Source organism: Neomonachus schauinslandi, chromosome 7, assembly GCF_002201575.2.
Source record: "Neomonachus schauinslandi chromosome 7, ASM220157v2, whole genome shotgun sequence".
NCBI lineage: Eukaryota > Metazoa > Chordata > Mammalia > Carnivora > Phocidae > Neomonachus > Neomonachus schauinslandi.
In genome coordinates, this window is record NC_058409.1 from 150,535,266 (window position 1) to 150,554,563 (window position 19,298).

The window sequence follows — 19,298 nt, forward strand, 5'->3', positions numbered from 1 at the left end:
CCCCCCGGCCCCCCCCCCCCCCCCCCCCCCCCCCCCCCCCCCCCCGCTGAGACCCCCTAGGTTCCCCACTGAGACACCGCCCCCCATCCGTCCCCCGCTGAGACCCACGCCCCAGGCGCCTGCTGAGACCCAGGCTGGCCAGGCAGCTGTGCAGGGCACACACCCTCCCGCCTGTCAACAGATGGCAGAACCTGAAGGAGCACAAGTGCGGGTTCACAACAGTATTCACTAGGTTTCTTTCAAGTAAGTGGTGAAAGGAAACTTGCGCCCAATCACACCAGCAGATGAGCCCTCCAGACAAGCCCCCACAGGGAGGGCTGCACGCATGCATGGGCTCCTCAGGCACGAACTACTGAATCAACCCAGCAAATGTTTAAGGAAATAAACGGTGGAGCCAACAGCCTAGAGAGCAGCACAGGACTGCGGGCCAGCCAGAGGCCCCCGGACAGCACAGGTGAGGGAAGCAGGCAGTCGGGTTCCAATCACCGGGTCTCCCTACAGGTAGCAGGCTTACTGGCAGTCACAAGAATTTCCTTTAAAATGAGGACTTTGACAAGGGTTCTACTGGGTCCCAGTCATCACAGCAGGACAAGACGACATGAAAGGTGTGAGGACCAGAATGAAAACAGTGTCACTATTCACACGACACAACCGTCTACACAGAGATCTAAAAGGGTCCCAAGACAAATCCCAGAAACAATCAGAAAGTTTTATAAAATGTCTGAACATGACGTCAGTATATCAAAACCACTTCCTATAAGCCAGGAAAAAACACCTGGAAAGCCTGACTTTTTAAAACGCATCACTTGTTAGAGCAACAATGCAAACACCACCTAAGGCCCTGAAAACCCATGAGAGGGGCCCAGGAGCTGCAGGAGGAAATGGGCTACTTCAGGGAAACCCCAAGGACATGCACGCAGCTGAGGCACACGGGGGTTCTGTGCGTCTGTGGCAGGGCTCCTGGGTCCCCCAGAGCCCGGCCAAACAGAGAGGAGCCCTGGGGCCTCTGCTGGAGCGGAGAAAGGCCAGCAGCCTGCCTGTGCCCTGGACAGGGATCCCGGAGAGGAAACTGGTCCAGAGCCGCTGCCCCCACCCTCCCTTCTAGGGGATTCCGGGGCGGCTGAGGAGGTCCCTACCGCAAGTGCAGCCTGCGTCTGTGGCCACGTGTCCAAGAGGGCTTGGTGGAGTGTCAGGAGGCAGTCAGGTTAAAGGAACAGAAGCATTATCACCTCCACCCGGCTTACCTCCAGACACTGACATCTCCTGCCTGCCTTGGGTTAATAAAACCACCTGTGAACCTCCATTCACAGAAGAACCAACTGGACACTGAGTTCCAACAAGACGCTTGGAGATGAGCTCACACCAAGTCACTGTGTCCACACTCTTTACCTTTTTATACGGCTTTTTAATTCTGGCAAAATCATTGAAATAATCTTCCACGGTAACACAAATAATGTCCACAGCATTGGATCCTAACAGCCACTTCCTTGTCATCAGCTCACTGAGATGTTGCTGAAAAGAACACAGAAAACGTCACCTGGACACTGTCCCTGAGTCACGTGTATCAGGAGGAAGGTGCTGCAGAGCCTCAGTGATGTTCTGTGACAGCAATACACACGTAACAACTCCACCGACACGCAGTCCGCAAACACGTACCGTAACTCTGTGAGACACTCATCACACACGACTTCGGTGACTGTGGATCTGTCCGTACACACACTGCCTTTATTGTTTACATATATCATATGGATATTCTGCATTTACCCAATCCTGATGGACATTTAAAACTGCTCACATTTTGCAATTACAAAGAACAGTGCAGTGAACCTGTGCATTTCTGCAGGTGAAACCCCAAAAGTAGAACTGCTCAGCCCACGAGTGTACAAACTAAAACCCCGAAACTTTCCACACTGCCCTCCAAAAACTACAGCACTGGTTCTACAGAGAACACACGAGAGCATCCCCTTTCCCATGCCTGCAACACCACTTGGCATCCTGTGAAGCAACAGAGAATACTCGGTTTCAGTTTGCCCATCTCTGAAGAGATTTTTTGTTTTCACATTTACGACATTTGTAATCCCTTTTCTGTGAAAGGGCTTACTTGTGTCCTTTATCTAATTTTCTGTTATAGTTTTTTTATTTTGAAATAATTTCAAATGTATCCATTTCATCTGTTTTCTAAACCATTTTCGAGAAAGTTGCAAACATCACAAAATGATCTCACCAATCACCCCAGAAGCTCCTCTCCAGCTACTTCCTTCCCAGGAGGACCCAAGATGATCACGGTTTTATTTTTTTAATATATTCTGGTTTCTACCTATACATCTACATAACGCTAAACCATCTTTGTACTTCTGAAATAAACCCTACTTGTTCTTAGTGTATTATGCCTTTGATATGATGCTAAATGCATTTTATTAATGACTTTGTTTTGTATTTTTATTCAAAGGGTCCATGTGATGTGTGTTGCACACATGCATGAGTTCTAAATTTGGTTCTGGTATCAAGAATTTGCTAATGAACACAGTCCATCTTCCTTCTATGTCCTTGTTTCCATTTTGTAATTGCCAAGCAGATTAATCACTTTAATATTTCATGGAAGTCTGTGCAATTGTACGTGGAGGACTCCAGTCTGGGCCTGTGGCATATAAGGCACACCTCACAGAAAAGCAAAGGCCCTTTCACAGTGAGAGGTGAACTGAAGTGTCAGCTCCGCTCGGGTATGCGGTCACAGGGTACATCGCAGACCCACATACACACTGGATGGAAACACTATTGTCAGCCTGGAAATAAAGCAGTAAAGAACCGGCTCCCACCTCCAGGTCCAGAAAGACCTCCTCCAGCAGGCTGCTGCAGCCCTCCTTTGCAATGGTGTCCAGAATCCCATCCATGCTTGGCTGGCTCAGAGACATGCCTTCTTCCATTTCATTTTTCAAATACTTCCTTTTTAAACTGACTATGGATTCTCTGTAAGGAAACAGGTAAGGCCCCATGAAGGAACTGAGTATCCTTACCTTCTGCTCTTTTGTTCCTGGGTCACCCTGTCCATGACGGTCACTTACTTAAAGGTCTGGCAGTTGTTGATGATGGCGATCATATACTGGACATAGCAGTGGGGGTGCTGCCGATTCCTCAGGTGCTCTTCTTTATATGACTGAGCTTCCTCTTTGTATCTGAGGACACACAGCCCCCCAGCAAAACTATCAGTAAGGGGGAGCCTGGGGGTGTGCCAAACACCACAAAGAAATCACACCTGATAAATACATTTGGCATCGTTAACATCTGACCAGGTAAATCTTTAAAAATAAAATAAATTTTTGGATGATCTATACTAACGAAAAATCAGGGAAGCTGGTCATTTTATATGGATTATTGAAAATAAATTTTGTATCAGGCTTTGAAATATGATTCAGTATTCTGAGTATACAAATACCTTGAAATTTTTGTAGGTGGAATATTATTATTTTATCTGACATACAATTTGCCTAGAAATTCATACAATAGTGTTGGGAACATCATCAAATATTAGATAAAATGTCACTTCCTGAAACTTTCCCTGAAGAAATCAAATTAAGAAATTACTCAAAAATTGGGCGCCTGGGTGGCTCAGTTGGTTAAGCGACTGCCTTCAGCTCAGGTCATGATCCTGGAGTCCCGGGATCGAGTCCCGCATCGGGCTCCCTGCTAGGCGGGGAGCCTGCTTCTCCCTCTGCCTCTCTCTCTCTCTCTCTCTCTCTGACTCTCATGAATAAATAAATAAAACATTAAAAAAAAAAAAAAAGAAATTACTCAAAAATAACTTGCTCATCTGAGGTCAAGAAAACAAGCAACTGAGATCACTACATATTTTATTTTTGAATTCATTAGAGACTCACACACAAGAGCAGAACACTACAACACACTGTATATATGTTTAAAAGACCTTAAGAAAGGAGCAAAGTTGGCAATTAAAGGGAAATAATTATGCATTTATTCCACCTTTCTGTCCAACGTGTGGTTCAGGTAATCAAACTTCTGAGGCTGATGAGGAAAATTTCCTCTTCTGCCAACAAAATGACTAAGGCCATGATCCCCAGGGGCATGACTGGCGGGGACTCTCAGCCACCAGGGCAGGACAGAGGGACACGCATCTCGTGATGCGCTGCCATGTGGAGCACTCTGCTTGGGCCGGGTTCTTGCCAAACAGCAAGAAAATAAAGAGGAATCTCATAAGTCTTTAGAGCCAACATGTGGCTCAAAGGGGGACAGCAGTTAGGGCTAGACAAGAAGGTGCTGGGCACTATGACATAATCTGCACGTGTCCACAAGCCAGTGGCTCAGAGGGGCAAGGCCACGCTACTGTGCCCGAGACCTGGGAGCCCAGACCTGCTGCTAGCCCAGTCTCAACATACAACTAGAAGAAGGCATGTCTGAAACCACTGGGGAAACCCAAATACAAACTTGCTGTCAGACGGCCCTACAGCCAGAGTAAGGACACAGGGAATGAAATGCCAGAATGTCTGGGATCTGCTTTAAAGTACTTATGGGGGGTGGGGGAGGGTTAAACGGACATCTGTGTGTGCAGATGAGGTGAGGGGGGCTTTCAAGGGACAGCTTTTGAAGGTGGACGATGAGTCAAGTTTTTTTTACACCACTCTTTCTGCTTCTGTATAGATTTGAAAACCTTCCCGACCAAGTCAAAGGGAGGCAGGCATCCAGCAGACACGCTCCCCAGCCTGGTCGGACGGCCGACTCCCAGCCACGGGAACGGGGAGCCACCACCGGTGGAGTCCCTCCCAGGCCCTGGGTAGTGCCGACTACAGAAAGGAAGCGTCTGGAGGAGAATCTAACTCTGGCCCAGCAGGCCCATCTGGGCTCTCGGGAAACCAGTGTAATCCATTCCAAAGGCTTGTTTCAAAATAACAAAGATCACAACAACAAATCCAGGCTTAAAGTATTTTTTTAATATCAGGCGTATTAGGATCAAAGTTTTGCTTTTAAGCTTTAAAAACATACATTTTCTAAATGAGCGCCCTGGCAAAAATACATACCTACTCAGGAAAGAGTTCATTTGCTGAAGACACAAAACAAGTACCTTTGTTTTCAAATCTTCACTTATCTGAGCAGCAACTTGAAGATTCTGTTCGAACATCTAAAAATTGGAGATTATGAATTCTAATATGAACTCACAAGGGTACAAGTTTCCCATTAAAACCCCTATCTGCCAACTGGTAGTTACAGTCTGAATTCAGAAAAAAAAAAAAAAGGAAAGAAACCACTCAAAATATAACAAGTCAGCTAAATGAACAACTTTCTCAACAGATGAAAAAACACAAGTGAATCGCTTCCTAATTACCTGCAAACAGGCTGGTCTCCACAAAGAGGGAAATGTGTATTCTCAGCGAGCTGACAAGGAGATGGGGGGCTCAGGGAGGTCAGGTGCGGCTGGGGTCACATGGGTGCCAGGGGCTGGGCTGTGATTTGTGATGTGGATTCCTTACAAAGAATTGGGAGGATACACACTGGAGCTCAGGGGAGCTACACATGGAGAGGCGGAGAAGGGCTGGAAGGCCAAGCTCACCCCAGGCCTGTGGTACATGCAGTCTGTCATGATACCAGTTTCCAAAATCAAGGAAAGGGTGAGGCCCCCTCTACGGCTCATGGTGTCACCCAGAGACAGATGCCCACAGTGTTCACTTGTGCCCGGCTGGCATCCAAGCACACACCAGTGATGTGGTCTCACACAAGGACTAGACCATGACTCAGCCCTCCTCCTGCCAGAAACCTTCCTCCAGGAAGAAAAGCCGACGGGCCAGAAGAAAAGGACAGTAAGGAAGCTGGAGAACACCAGCAGGTGCTGGGCATCAAAAAGTAAATGAACCATAAGAAGGCACAATTATGGTTAAAATATAAAGGACGCTTCCCCAAATCCATCAGGCTATACTCAATCAGGTGGCATTTTAGAAGACAAATCTTAGCCATTTCCAACATCAGGAAACATCAAAAAAGCAAACTCAAATCTGAGTGTCACATGCAAATAACATGTACTTCGGTTCTAGTTCAAATCCAAACACTTAAGGGAAACTAGAGTAACTCTGCGCAAAACTGCTTGGACAGGCGACCCTCGGTATCTTCGGCTCCAGACAGAAAGAGAGGCCTGAGGCACCGGAAAGGTCTCCCTCTGTCTTTAGGAAGGGAGGCGCTTTATGTTCCTTTGTCAAACCCACAGATCCCAGGAATGATCCAGCAATGCACCCCAGAAGCACACGATGGTACCTGGAAGACAATGGCAGGGAGTGTCGTCTGGAAGAACCCATCCTGGTCGGCTTCGGGCTCCGTCTCTTTGATCCAGTCTTTCTTGTCTGTTTCTAGTGCTTTCCGCAGCCAGGCAATGATGTTTGACTAAAGAAGTTTGGCATCACAGAAGAAGGAAGAACAGAACAGACCACTCTGAGGCAATGCACACGGCCTCTCCTCAGCAGTGCAGCGGCAGAAACCAAACTCAGGGCCCTGGGAGTCGCTATTCCTGAACAAGGGGACGCCAGGGAAGCCATCCCACAAGCCGCCTCCATGGTAGGTGCTGCCTCCACCGCCCATCTTTTGGACGAGCACCACGCTGCAGGAGAAGCCAGGCTGGTCAGCCGTACACGGAAGCACAAGGCGGACATGCCCCCAGCAGGCTTGTCCGTGGAAGACCACACAGCAGCAGCATCACCTCGGGAGCACAGACCCCTCCCTGCTTCCCAGTGTGGGGCTCAGCATCTCAGTCAGCATGCTGTCTGCTGCTTGCGCTCACCTTGTCCAAGGAAGCAGACCCTGACCTCCTCATGTTACTCGCAGACCACCTGCGGGTCACGGGGGGGAGGGGGGGGCACTTGGTCCCCAACTGCCACCCTCCCACTCCTGTGCTCAGCTCTAAGAGGCTGGCAGGCACCACTGCCCACCTGGCTACCAGGGGCTGGACAGCCTCACTACTCCAGCCGGAGGAGGTTTCTGTACCTGCAGAACACACGCTTCGACCTCCAGACCCAGGGCCACAGAATGAGCCACCTTCCTCATCTAACTGGCCAATGCACATTTCAAGATCCAATTTCCCAGAAGCAGAGCCCACACAACCTTAGGAAGCCAGTATCAAAACCGGTTTCTCCCCTGCCTTCTTTTGCCCACTGGCCTCGGATACGGCATGACTTAGGGAGCCAACACAGCCTGGTTTGGGACCACACATTGTGTACTCACAGTGAGAGTTGACATATACGTGTCAAGCAGCTCAGAGACCACATCTGGAGAAAGCAAAGGCTCCAGGATGCTGACATCCACTTCTGGGGCCAGCTCCATGTTCCCCATCATCTCTGCACTACGGCAAAACCAGGTATGAGAAAGAGTAATTACCAGGAAGACGAAAAATGCTCAGCTAAGTGTTGCTATTTCTTTTGACACACAAACACCCAACCACCCTCAAGACTGTGTCAGGGAGGAGAGGCGGGGCCCTGGGGAGAGCACTGGGTGAGAAGTGGCCACATAAGGCACCTCCGTCCCTGGCCTCAGCCCGCTGCACCCACATCACTCAGGAAAGAAACCCCGTGATGGGGGAGATATGTTTGGTCTATGCCCAGCACCTCCCCCTGGGGAAGGCCAGGGCCTGGCAAACTGGAGGTGCTGAGTAGACAGGTCCTATCGAACAAGGGAATGACAAACAAGTACAGTAATTCAGAAACATAAGCGCTGAAGTTAACGTTGCTGATCCCTGCACTTCAAAATGAAACATAAGTCAGCAAAAGTATCAATGCATTCGGACAAGTGTGCTTAAGAAGGAAGGGATGTGGACTGAATTTCAGAAAAAAGTTTCCATAAAAAAGTTATCTTTGTGTGGTTAGGTTCTTAAAAGTCCAAAGTTTGAATGTTCAGAAAAAATACACACACCTTTTGCCATATTCCCTAAATACGTATTTACGAGGAAAACACTGAGTACTCACAGCTAGTCCACTATCTATAAGAAATACAAGGTCTTCCTCAGTGCAAACGCACTTCATAAAATTCTGCAAGTATTAAAAGACTATTCACTCAACCTAGATTTTCACCCAAGAACCTTAATTCAGCGTGAAATGTTTCTAGTATGAAAGCAATCCAATTTTTCCCACTAGAAAGTCCAAATGCTAAAAAGGTGGCCAGTATGCAGCTGTCCACACACAGAAAAACACACAAAACCAAGACACAAAACTGTGCACACCAACAAAAGCACCCCCAGTCTGGTGGCTGGAGCAGGGACAAGGGCCCAGGGCCCAGATTCTACTCCTGCTCTCTACTCGCTGTCCATGTAAATGCTGGGCACGTGACTCCCTGCGCCTGTTTCCTCAAGCAAACGAATATGACCCTAACAGTGCTTTCCTCATGGGGTAACGTGAAATTGAGCCCTGTACAGAGAAGGCCACAGGATGGGGAGATGGTGATCACTCTGGGCTTGTGGCTGGGGCGAGGGCAGTGCCCAGGGGGCAGGACCCAGGCCTGGCAGAGTGAAGCTGCAGACACACCGGACAGAGTGACCATCACTATCATGGATGAGAGAGTTTCTCCCATTTTATGTTGAGATGTACATATTCTCTACTATGACCAGTTACCAAAACACAAACAAAACATCCAAAACCTTATTGCTAAAGCAAGAGGTTTAACAAATTTCTGCACACGAGCAGACAGGCTAAAAATAATTCCAGTACAGTACTCTATACTGTTCTCTATTCACAAAACCCTGCAAAATCAAAATGCATCTTCTTCTCAGCTAGCTACACTTAAAGAATGTCAGAATACCCCACCATTGCCTCCATTTTCAAACCCTACGTCAAACGAATACAAGCACAAGATGGCCCACGTCCCTTTTGTGAAGTGACAAAACCTCAAGGTTGAAATGTAAAAAGAATGGATTTTTCCAGGATACTGGTGAGAAGAAACCAAACTGGGGGGGGGGGGGGGGCGGGGGCCTGGACGCCAGGAGGAGTGAGCTGGTGGCCCCTGTGACTCTGTGCAGGTCCCCGGAAATCCTGCGCCCATGTGTCCTTACCCGTCCCCCAAGGTAAAATCACACACTCAGGGTGTCACCGTAAGAAGGAAATGGGTTAGTGCACAGTGAGCACTCAGTATCATGGAAGAGCCCAATGCTGAACTGCTTACTAGGGACTGGACGTCAAGGGCAGGAGCATCACCCAAACACAAGAGCATTCACACAACCAGAGGTTGGGCCCTGACCTCAAGGTTAAGCCCACACAGGGACCAGAGGGGAGGCTTTCATCAGTAGGAAAACAAAGTCTGAGGGTGCTGAGCACATGCTGGAGCAAAACAACTCAACTCTACATAAAAGAAAATACAAGAGTAACTTTGGAGTTACCTTGTGTAGGTATTTAAGACCCATGTCAACAGGCTCACGATCTCATTGGCTTCTAGGTCTTCGGACGCAAGCTCCTGCATCCGCGTGCTCAGGGCCTGGTGGTACATCCTCAGGAGGTTTCTGAAGATCTCATAATGGGGAGGGAAACACTGAACCATCAGGTTTTTGGCAACGATGAGGTCATCTAGGACGTATTTCCTTATGATTTCCAGGTGGCGGACGAGCCACATCTTGTCGGACTCCCTGGTGTCTGCCTGTGTGCCCTCAATTCTAGTTGTCACGGTTCTGTCCAAGATGGCAAACATTTTCTCCTTCCAATTCTTGGGCCTCCCAGGAGGAACAAAACTAGTTTGTTTTTTTCGGTCAAGTATGCGCCTATCGATTTTTTCTTCCCTTTCGATAATTCTAACAACTGAGACCAGCAAGGTGGGGTCACGGCGAACAGTGACCAGTGACCTCTGCAGCACCATCCACAGCTGCTTGGCCAGCTCGTCCGAGAGCCCCTGCGTGCTCCCAAAGTAGCTGTGGATGAGGGTCATGTCACGAGTGTTTCCACTGTCCATGCGGTACTGCTCATACATCAGCCCGTCCCGGGAGCACTCCAGGTCCATCAGCTTCCGGTGGGCCTGTAGGAGCGCCCCTTGTTCTATGAGGTCCTGGGTCTCCCTCACAATTTCGGGCACTAGGGAAAAAGGCACAAGATGGCACCGTGAAAAACCACACAAATGGCTGGGTAGGACCCTGGGAAGATGGCAGAGAGAGCACCAGGAATCTGTCTCCACACCAGACAGCAACTGCACTGGCAGAATCCGTCTGAGTAACTATTTTGGAACTGTGGAGTCTGCAGAAGGCTGGCAAATTCCAGGAGATGGCTTGGCAGTAAACTGTGGTTAGTTCTGGTCAATTTCAGCTCTTAGCACAGGAGCACCTTCCCAGCACCAGCCCCAGCCTGGCCCGCCACGCATTCCCGAAGCAGCCTGCACACAGATTGAGGGAACCTGGGTGAGCAAAGAGGACCATGTCCTCCAAACATTGGGGATCTGTGCTCCAAATGCTGGTTGCTGCCTCCTATCAGGGAGATGCAGACACAGTGGTGGAAACCCATTGTTACCGTACTCAGGCCACCATGGTTGCAAATCCCTCGCCCTAGAGCCAGGTGACTTCCAGATGATTTAAAGAGCCAGTGCCTCTTTTCCCCCTCCATTTTTATTCCTTCCCCCTCCAGACATTAAAGACAATGACATTCAAAAGCAACCTCATATACGGGGTAATTAAAAAGCGCCTGCACATGCTCAGGGAAGGGTCAAGCTCAGAAAAGACCTGAGAAGATCTTCAATTTACATCTCAGTCTAATCCTCAGCACAGAGACAGCCTACAATAACCAAAACAAGAACAATAAACAAAAATCAGCATACCTGGCAGAAAAGGAGAATCTGATTTTCAGAGTTACTATGTTATTAGATTCAAATGTCCAACGTTCAACAACAACAACAACGAAAATCACAAGACATAAAAAGATTCAGGAAAGTATGGAGATTCAAAGGGAAAAGATAACCCAACAGAAACCATCCCTAAGAAACACTAGGTTGTCAATCTACTGGATGAAGACTTTACTTTTTTTAAAAGACTTTATTTACTTGTCAGAGAGCAAGAGTGAGCAGGCACAAGCAGGGGGAGTGGCAGAGGGAGAAGCAGGCTCCGCGATGAGCAACGAGCCCGATGCAGGACTCGATCCCAGGACCCTGGGGTCATGACCTGAACCAAAGGCAGACGCTTAACAGACGCCCCTCTATTGGATGAAGACTTTAAAACAAGTTTTAAAAGTTTTAAAATGTCAAGTGGACCAACATGCACACTGTGGACATCCCAGAAGATAAAAAGAAAGGAAAGGAAACAAAGAAATTATCTGAATAATGATCAAACTTACTTAACTTGATGAAAAACAGGAATATAAACATCTAAAAGCTCAATAAACTCCAAGTAGGAAGAACTCAGAGACCCAGAACGAGACACATTACAAATTGCTGAAAATCAAAGACAGAGAACCTGGAAAGCAGTGAGGAGAAGCAGCTGGTTGCCTACGAGGGAGCCTCAGTAAGACCACAAGCAGATTTTTCATCAGAAACTTTGGAGGCCCAAGGGCAGTTGGCTGCGATAGTTGAAGTCTAAAAGAAAACAAGAGTCACCCAGAGTCCTACATCTGGCAAAACTGTCCTTCAAAAGCGAAGGAGACACAAAGACACTCCCAGACAAGCACAAGCTGAGCACTCCTCGGCCTGGAGAGCTGCCCCAATGAGTCCTGTGGGTGAGATGAAAGGGCGCTGGATGGTAACGCAGAGAGCGGGGGAGGAATAAAGATGGCAATAAAGGTAGATACAAAGCTAGTGTTATGGTAACTTTCGTTTGTCGCTTTACTTTGTCTACTTAATTTAAAAGACTAATATATTTAGGGGAAAAAAATTATTTGTCCAAAGCTAGTTTACTGTAACTGGTGTATAATTCCACATTGTGTTTTCCACATAATTTGAGAGACTAATGCATAAAAAACAATTAGTCTATGTTTTTGGACAACATATAAAGATGTAATTTTGTGACATCAATAACTGAAAGGGGGTGAGACAGTGTTGTGTAGGAGCAGAGTTTTTGTCTGTTACTGAAGTTAAACTCCTATAAATTCAGAGTACTTTAATTTTAGATGTTAAATGTAATCCCCACAGTAACTACAAAGAAAATAGCTTTTGAATACATAAAAAAGGAAATGAAAAAGGAATTAAAACATTTCACCACAAAAAAATCAACTAAACACAAAGAAGACAGGAATGCAGGAAATGAGGGACAAAAAGGCTGTAAGGCACACAGAAATCAAATAGCAAAATGACAGAGATAAGTCACAAATTTTCAGTAATTGCTTTAAATGTGAATGGATTAAATTCGCCAATTAAAAGACAGAGACTGGTAGAAAGGATAAAACACAAGATCCAGCCACATGCTACCCATAAGAGACTCACTTGTGATCCAAAGACAGAGACAGGGTTGAAATGAAAGGGTGGTAGAGGACATTCCATGCAAATAGTGACCCAAACAGAGCAGGTGGTCCCACTAATACCAGACAAAATACACTTGAAATCAAGTTTACAAGAAACAAAGAAGGCATGTTATATGTTAATAAAAGGCTCCTACAGTGAGAAGATACAATTATAAACAATTACACACCTAATGAGATACCATCAGAATATACAAAGCAGAAATTCACAAAACTGGAAAATAGACAGTTCTCTAGTAATAACTGGGAGACTTTGATGTCACTCACGGTAGTGGACAGGACAACCAGTCAGGAGATACGGAAGGACGCAGAGGACCTAAACAACACAATCAACCAACTACATCTAACAGGCATATACAGAACACTCCACCCAGCAGCCACACACATGTTCTTCCCATGAGCATATTTTCAAGGATAGACCTTATGTAAGATAACAAATCTCAACAGATTTGAAAAGGTAAATATTATACAAAGTATCTTTTCCAACCAAGATGGGATGAAGTTAGAAATCTGTAACAGATGAACAATTCACAAATTAGTGGAAATTAACACACTCAATCACTGGGTCAAAGAAGAAATCACAAGAGAAATTAGAAAATACTTAGACAAAAATAAGAACCCAACACACCAGAACTTAAGGGATCTAAGAAAGCAATGTTTAAGGACAAGTGTATAGCTGTCAATGCTTATGTAAAAGAAAAAAAAAAAGAAAAGAAAACTATCAAATCAACAACCTGACTTTATAATTTAGGGAATCAGAAAAAGAACAAGCTAACCCCAGAGCTACCAGCAGGAAGGAAATAATAAAGAGAAAAGCAGAAAGAAACACAATTGAGAATAGGAAAACAACAGAGAAAATTAACAAAACCAAAAGGTGGTTCTTTGAAAAGATCAACGATTGACAAATCTTTAGCTAATTAACTTAAAAAAAAGAGAGAGAGAGAGAAGACTCAAATACTACAATCGGAAATGAAAGTAGGGACATTACTGCTGATTCTACAGAAATAGAAAGGACCACGAGAGTACTATGAACAATTGTACACCAACCAATTTTTGCACTAGACATAGTGGAAAAAAACCTACAGAGACTAACTCATGAAGAAACAGAAAATCTAAATAGATCCACAACTAGTAAGGGGAGGGGAAATGGGGAGCTATCATTTAATGGGTGCAAAGTTTGGTCTTTTTCTTTTAGTTTTACTAACATGTCACTGACACACAGCACTGTACAGTTTGTTTTACAAGATGAAAGAATTGTGGGGGTGGATGGTGGTGACAGCTGCACAACGTGAAAGTATGTAACACCAAAGAACTGTACACTCAAAAACAATCAAGATAGTAAATTTTATATTAAGTGTATCTCGTGTTAAAACAAAGTGGGGGGGAAAAGGCTGTGTGCACAGTACTACCCAATTACAGGCAATGAGAAAAGTCTAAGAGGGTCAAACCAGCACAACATCTTCCCAATAAAGTCTACTCCTAACAAAAATGCGTATATAACATAGCCTTGTTCGTTCTTCAAGGGAAGAAAATTATTTTCAACTCCTGTGGATGAACTTCTTCCAGTAAAGCAACTGTTGATCCTTTGACATTGGCTTTACAAGACTAGAAGGAAATCTTGCCAGTCAACAGGAAATCATAAGGGGGGAAATTAACTAGCAAGGTGCTGGCTCAGTGTCATGAAGGACATTCAGGCTTGGGGACGACGTTCCAATTCCAGGCAGCCAACAGTCACCAAGACGAGCTGCTTCCTTAGCACCCACTGTGGAGTTGGCAATGCTGTGCCATTCGTTGGGGGGGGGGGGCGATGTGAGAAGCAACTTGGAACATGGCCCCAAGTATCAGACCCTGGGAAGATGAGCAAGGGGGCCAGGTACTCAACAACGCTGCCATCAGACACGAGTGTGAGAGGAGTCCAAGGAAAAGGAGCTGAACAGGACACAAATTACCAAGGCACAATGCGGGTGGAGCAGGGCCACCATGATGTGGCTTTATACTGGTGTGAAGAACTGTGGCAGATTACGCTCAGGGGGCAAGCAGAGTTTAGGAAAGGACAGAAAGAATTCACTGAGACCAGACACGGGATAAAGGAAGGGAAGGGGTCAGACCATCTCAAGGTCTCTTGCTGGGATGCTGGTGACCCTGACAGAGGTGAGGGGATGAGGGGTGAGACAATCTCTGGACTGTGCTGAGCAGACATGGAGCCCCACCCACACGACAAATGACACTGCTCCCGGATAGGCAGCAGAGCCTCTCACTGGTGAGGTACTAGGACATGGCTCTGAAAGGGCCACCCCCACACCTCCTGTCCCCACCTCACCCCACCCAGCCCCAAGGCCTCCACCAGATCCTGCCCAATGCTGACCAAGGCTGCAGAGTGTTTCGCTCCTGTGCCCTCCACCCCCGGCCTGTGCACACTCTTCTCCACTTGGGAACTGCCACTCGCCTGCATCACCTCTCCAGCTGGGAATTGGCCTGTCTGTCCTGTTCACGGGGATGCTTCTCTCTTTTTCACCTGTCAGAGTTCCATCTGGTCTACTGATCTGACAGCCACACTGCAACCCAGGGAATGAAGCTCACAAGCACTTATTCTGTTAACCCATTTCTGTGCCTCTATCCAAACAGAACTACAAGCATTTTACTGGTCTTGGCTTGTTCAACTGGTCCCTTCCACCCTTAGTGCAAACAAGAAGTTAACTATACAGGTGGGAATCAAACACTGTCCACAATGAGGGAGGTCTACAAAATACACCGCACAAAAGCTGGATCTACCTCTTCATCACCTGTACAGCGAGGAAAAACGAGTCACAGGAAAGAGAAAAGACAGCACTTTGCCCCTGACGCCCAAAGCACCGGCCATCCCCAGCTGTCTCCCCCACCCCTGCAGCCACCTGAGAAGATGTTCTTGAGGTTTTCCACAGCTGCGGCAAGCTGGCTGTGCCGCACGACAGCATCCTTCACATCCTTGAGGCTCTCAATGGTGTTGATGCTCTGCCTCCAGTCTTTGCTGACGTCAGCCAGGGACCGCTGGATGTCTTTGACATCGTTCAGTGCATTGTGCAGCTGGCTCAGGCCTGTGCGCACACCGTCCAACTGGGACTGGATTGCAGCCTAGGGGAGACACCCGGGGGGCGAGGGGATGGTGAGCAGAGCTAGGACAGCCACAAACAAGTCTTCCTCGGGAGGTTCAAGTTCACAGAAGACAAATTTCAGTAGCTGGGAGTAGTCAATACTCAGAGAAAAGAGAATAAAATTCAAAAAGAACTTAACTGAATCACAAAATAGCTTTTCCTTTTTTTCACTGCTGCCTTAGAACAGAACAACACCTTTTAAAGCTTTGTTGAGAAAACCTCCTAAACCCCTCATCTGGGCCCTCAGCCTGAAGATGCTGGATACCACGATGGGCATGCCTCAGGTCCTGTGGCTGCCCCAGGAGGACTCCACACATGGTCTCCCCAAGCATCCCACAGTTCCCTCAGGCCTCATCTCAGACTGTCAGGACTTGCTCATCAGCTCTGAGGTAGAGGGCCTCCTGCCACTCAGCCAGGACCAGACTTGGCTCAAGGATGGCTGGCCCCACTGCGGAGAGCTGGTACATCTGGGATTCAGACTCACTCCACTGGCATGCCGAAATGCCATCAGCAAGTGATACACAGCCAAAAGGGAGCGGACATGAAGGAGGGGCAGCCAGTGGAGGGGAAAGAAGGGAGGGCCAGTTGGCATAACCAAAGCCAGGTACACATTCGACCCAGGAGCCGTTTAAGCTGCACATGGAAATTATTAATGATGATGGTAACAGACCACAGAGGGTCTCTAGGCCACTACTGATGATCATCAGCTAATCCCACAAGTTTCTGGAACAGATTAAAATGCTGACTAAAAATGAAGCAAGTCCAAACTGTTTTTTAAATTAAAGTAAAACTACTGCTTTAAATAGGCCCACCAGTGTTTGGATGCTTCATTTTGGTACAAATAATCCTCATCCTGTCTTATCAAGCCTGCCATTATCCAAATGCTAACAGTGTTTTCAAGTGCCATATGAGTGTGAAAATGAACTTTCAGGGGCCCCTGAGTGGCTCAGTCGTTAAGCGTCTGCCTTCGGCTCAGGTCGTGATCCCAGGGTCCTGGGATCGAGCCCCACACTGGGCTCCCTGCACCGCGGGGAAGCCTGCTTCTCCCTCTCCTACTCCTCCTGCTTGTGTTCCCTCTCTCGCTGTCTCTCTCTGTCAAATAAATAAATAAAATCTTAAAAAAAAAAAAAAAAGAAAATGAACTTTCCTCAAGGGCATTCTCTTCACCCCCAAGACTGCTCTGCTGCCTGTCAATCACAACAGGCCACGGTCTTAACATTTTTATAACTACACTGAATGTCTGTATTTTAACAAAACCTTACCTCTTCATACAAATTAAGTTGAAAGCCAAACCAATCACAAAATACCTTGAAAAAGAATAATTTTCTTTCTTGTCCCACTCTCACATGCTTAGTAACTGTGCCTCACTCTCCTCGCTCCTTCCTGCCAGCAGAGTGCCTGGCACACAGCCAGCCAGCTACAGCGTATGCTGAAGAGTTCTAAAAAAATGATCTCTAGTGGCACTCTGTAGAAGACCTTTTAACAAATAAGGATAGCTGCTATTCTTCTAATATTGTTTAAAATTTAAAAGGACACTTCTGGGTGCTTAAAAGATTGTTCCTTTGGTGTTTCCAATATTCCCACAAACTTCTCTATAATCTACTGCTTGGTAATACAGTTTTGGAAGGAATGTGTTAAGTAAGGGTTATGGTCTGTTCTGCCTCTTTCCAGATCATCACAAAATCTAATTTAGCAAAACTACAATGATGATGTTATGCAGGAACCCAGAACTCAAGGTAAATGGATCTATCCTGACTGGGAGTCAAGTGGATGCCTGTGGCCTCTAGTCTCGTACCTTCAGTCTGGCCTCCACCGAGGCCTTTTTCCGGGCCTCTCTTCTTCGGTACTGCTCCACTTTGTCCAGCTGGTCCGGGCGCTGAAGCATCCCAGCAACCCTCTGAACAGCTGTTGCTACAGCCTCCCGGTCTGTCTCCTTCATGGTTAAAAAGCAGGTGGAATCTCAGCACATGTCATACTAGAGATATCCTGTGTGAACAGGGAAAGAGGGAGCAGGAGGGGAAGATGTGTTAGGAAGGTAGAAAAGGTCGGTACAAAACTCATTCCCCCTAACAGTCTCAGCTGTTCACAATGGAGCTATAAGGAGAATATCTGAGACCATTAATCCAGTAAACCTGAAAGCTGAACCAGGATTATGAACTCCTTAATAATAGATATAAGCTTTCAGAACTCAGATATGAAGGCACTTTTACCTTTAAGTAAAGCAGAGGCATTTACAGGTATGAGCTATGAACAAATGGAGGATGTCTCTATGTGGACTTTAGACCCCTCATCCTATCAGATGTCAGTCTCCAAGGTACTTCTCTCCCACAGACAGAGCCAATTTCTGGAACCTTCATAGCACCCTTTGGCCACACTGGTGGGGCAGCTGTGCCAGGAGGCCTCAGCGAGGACACGGAAGCACCCGGACAGCATAAGCCTCAACACGCCTCACCCACCCCCAGCTCAAGTCCCAGCACATGCCCCTCAAAAAAATTACTACTAGGGCATGTGGGTGGCACCCGACTCTTGACTTCGGCTCAGGTCGTGATCTCAGGGTCGTGAGGTCAAGCCCTGTGTCGGGGCTCAGGGCTCTGAGTTTGAGATTCTCTTCCCCCCCCCCCACCCGCTTGGCCCCCCTTCCCCGCTTGCAGGCGTGTTCGCGCATGCGCGCTCTCTCTCAAATAAATAAATCTTAAAAAAAACTTAAAAGACATATTTTTAAAAAATCATTACTGTCTGTAACATCCGAAATTCTACTTTGTACGTTTAACAACCCTAATAAGCAAAGATGAGAGGGCAAAAGGCACCTTTGCTCAAGCAAACCTACCTTCCATCCCAGCTCCAATGCCCTAGTCCCGACGCCAAAGGAGTATCCGGGGAGCGTCTGGCAAATGAGAGGATTTAATAAACATGTGTGCCCCTGGCCTCAGACATTACACTATTTCCACGCATGTTTTCTGTACACAACTTCTTGACGAGATGAAAAAGACCGTCCTCTCCCGCAATTCCTTACCCGCCCCCCCACCCCACATGCTTACGGCAGAACCCTCAAGCCCTCGGACGATCTCCACGGAGGGCTCTGTATTAACTAACTGCTACCCGCACAGGCCTCTTGACTCGTCTTTCCAACGGCACCGTGCTGCCGGCACGGTCTCCTTCCACCTGACCGACCGGGTACCACCCCAAAGCGCAAAGTCTCAGCGGGACAGAGAAACGCCAAGACGCCGGAGGCGCGAGCCGTAAACCCCGGCACCGGGAGGCAAGCCGACATCCGCTCCACGGCGAACTCCGTACCTGCACGCTTCCGTTCTCGTCTGCTTCCACAGCTTACCGGCACCGCCGCGACCTGACAAGCCGCGCATCCCCCCGGCCGCCCGCTCGGGGCCGCCGCCGGCCCAGCGCGCTGCCCCCGCAGTTCTCCAGCGAGCGGCGCTCTCGGAGTCCACGCTTGCCTCCTCGAGCCGGGAGGACGGGGCCCCGGGAGGAGCGCAACGCCACCACCTCCGCCCGCCTTTCGGGCCGCGGAGCGCGCGGGCCGCGTCACTGGAGCGCGGGCCCGGTCTGGAGCGGCCGGCTGTGCGGACCACCTCCCGGGGCCGCGCGTACCCGCCCCCCAGTCCCGGCGCCTCGGCGACCACCGCCCCGGAGCCCGCCCACGGCCACTGCCGCCGCCACCCACTCACCTCCCACTGCAGCCGCCCGCAGCCCGACCGGAAGTGAGCAGCGCCCGCGGGCACTTCCGCTTCCGCCGCACGCCGGAAAGGCGGGG

General features: G+C 48.0%; 1 protein-coding gene across 1 annotated transcript; it reads right to left on the bottom strand.

The window, feature by feature from the left end:
• Nucleotides 1–655: 655 nt before the first annotated feature.
• EXOC3 (exocyst complex component 3) lies at nucleotides 656–19,182 on the bottom strand. Its single transcript, XM_044916690.1, has 12 exons — nucleotides 18,824–19,182; nucleotides 18,357–18,413; nucleotides 17,325–17,515; nucleotides 15,290–15,509; nucleotides 9,356–10,037; nucleotides 7,216–7,333; nucleotides 6,256–6,381; nucleotides 5,031–5,131; nucleotides 3,063–3,173; nucleotides 2,817–2,967; nucleotides 1,390–1,512; nucleotides 656–667 (listed from the first exon to the last, which is right to left on the bottom strand). Exons 3-12 carry the CDS (start codon nucleotides 17,466–17,468, stop codon nucleotides 656–658), a joined length of 1,788 nt encoding a protein of 595 aa, XP_044772625.1. The 5' UTR covers nucleotides 17,469–17,515; nucleotides 18,357–18,413; nucleotides 18,824–19,182.
• Nucleotides 19,183–19,298: the final 116 nt, after the last annotated feature.

Bases quoted from the DNA above. Each gene is read 5' to 3' on its own strand.
- EXOC3 (XM_044916690.1), bottom strand. From the start codon at position 17,468: ATGAAGGAGACAGACCGGGAGGCTGTAGCAACAGCTGTTCAGAGGGTT. The intron at 7,334-9,355 runs GTAACTCCAAAG...GTTTTGCCGTAG, and splicing joins GTCTTAAATACCTACACAAG to TGCAGAGATGATGGGGAACA. The intron at 2,968-3,062 runs GTAAGTGACCGT...GTTTCCTTACAG, and splicing joins AACAACTGCCAGACCTTTAA to AGAATCCATAGTCAGTTTAA.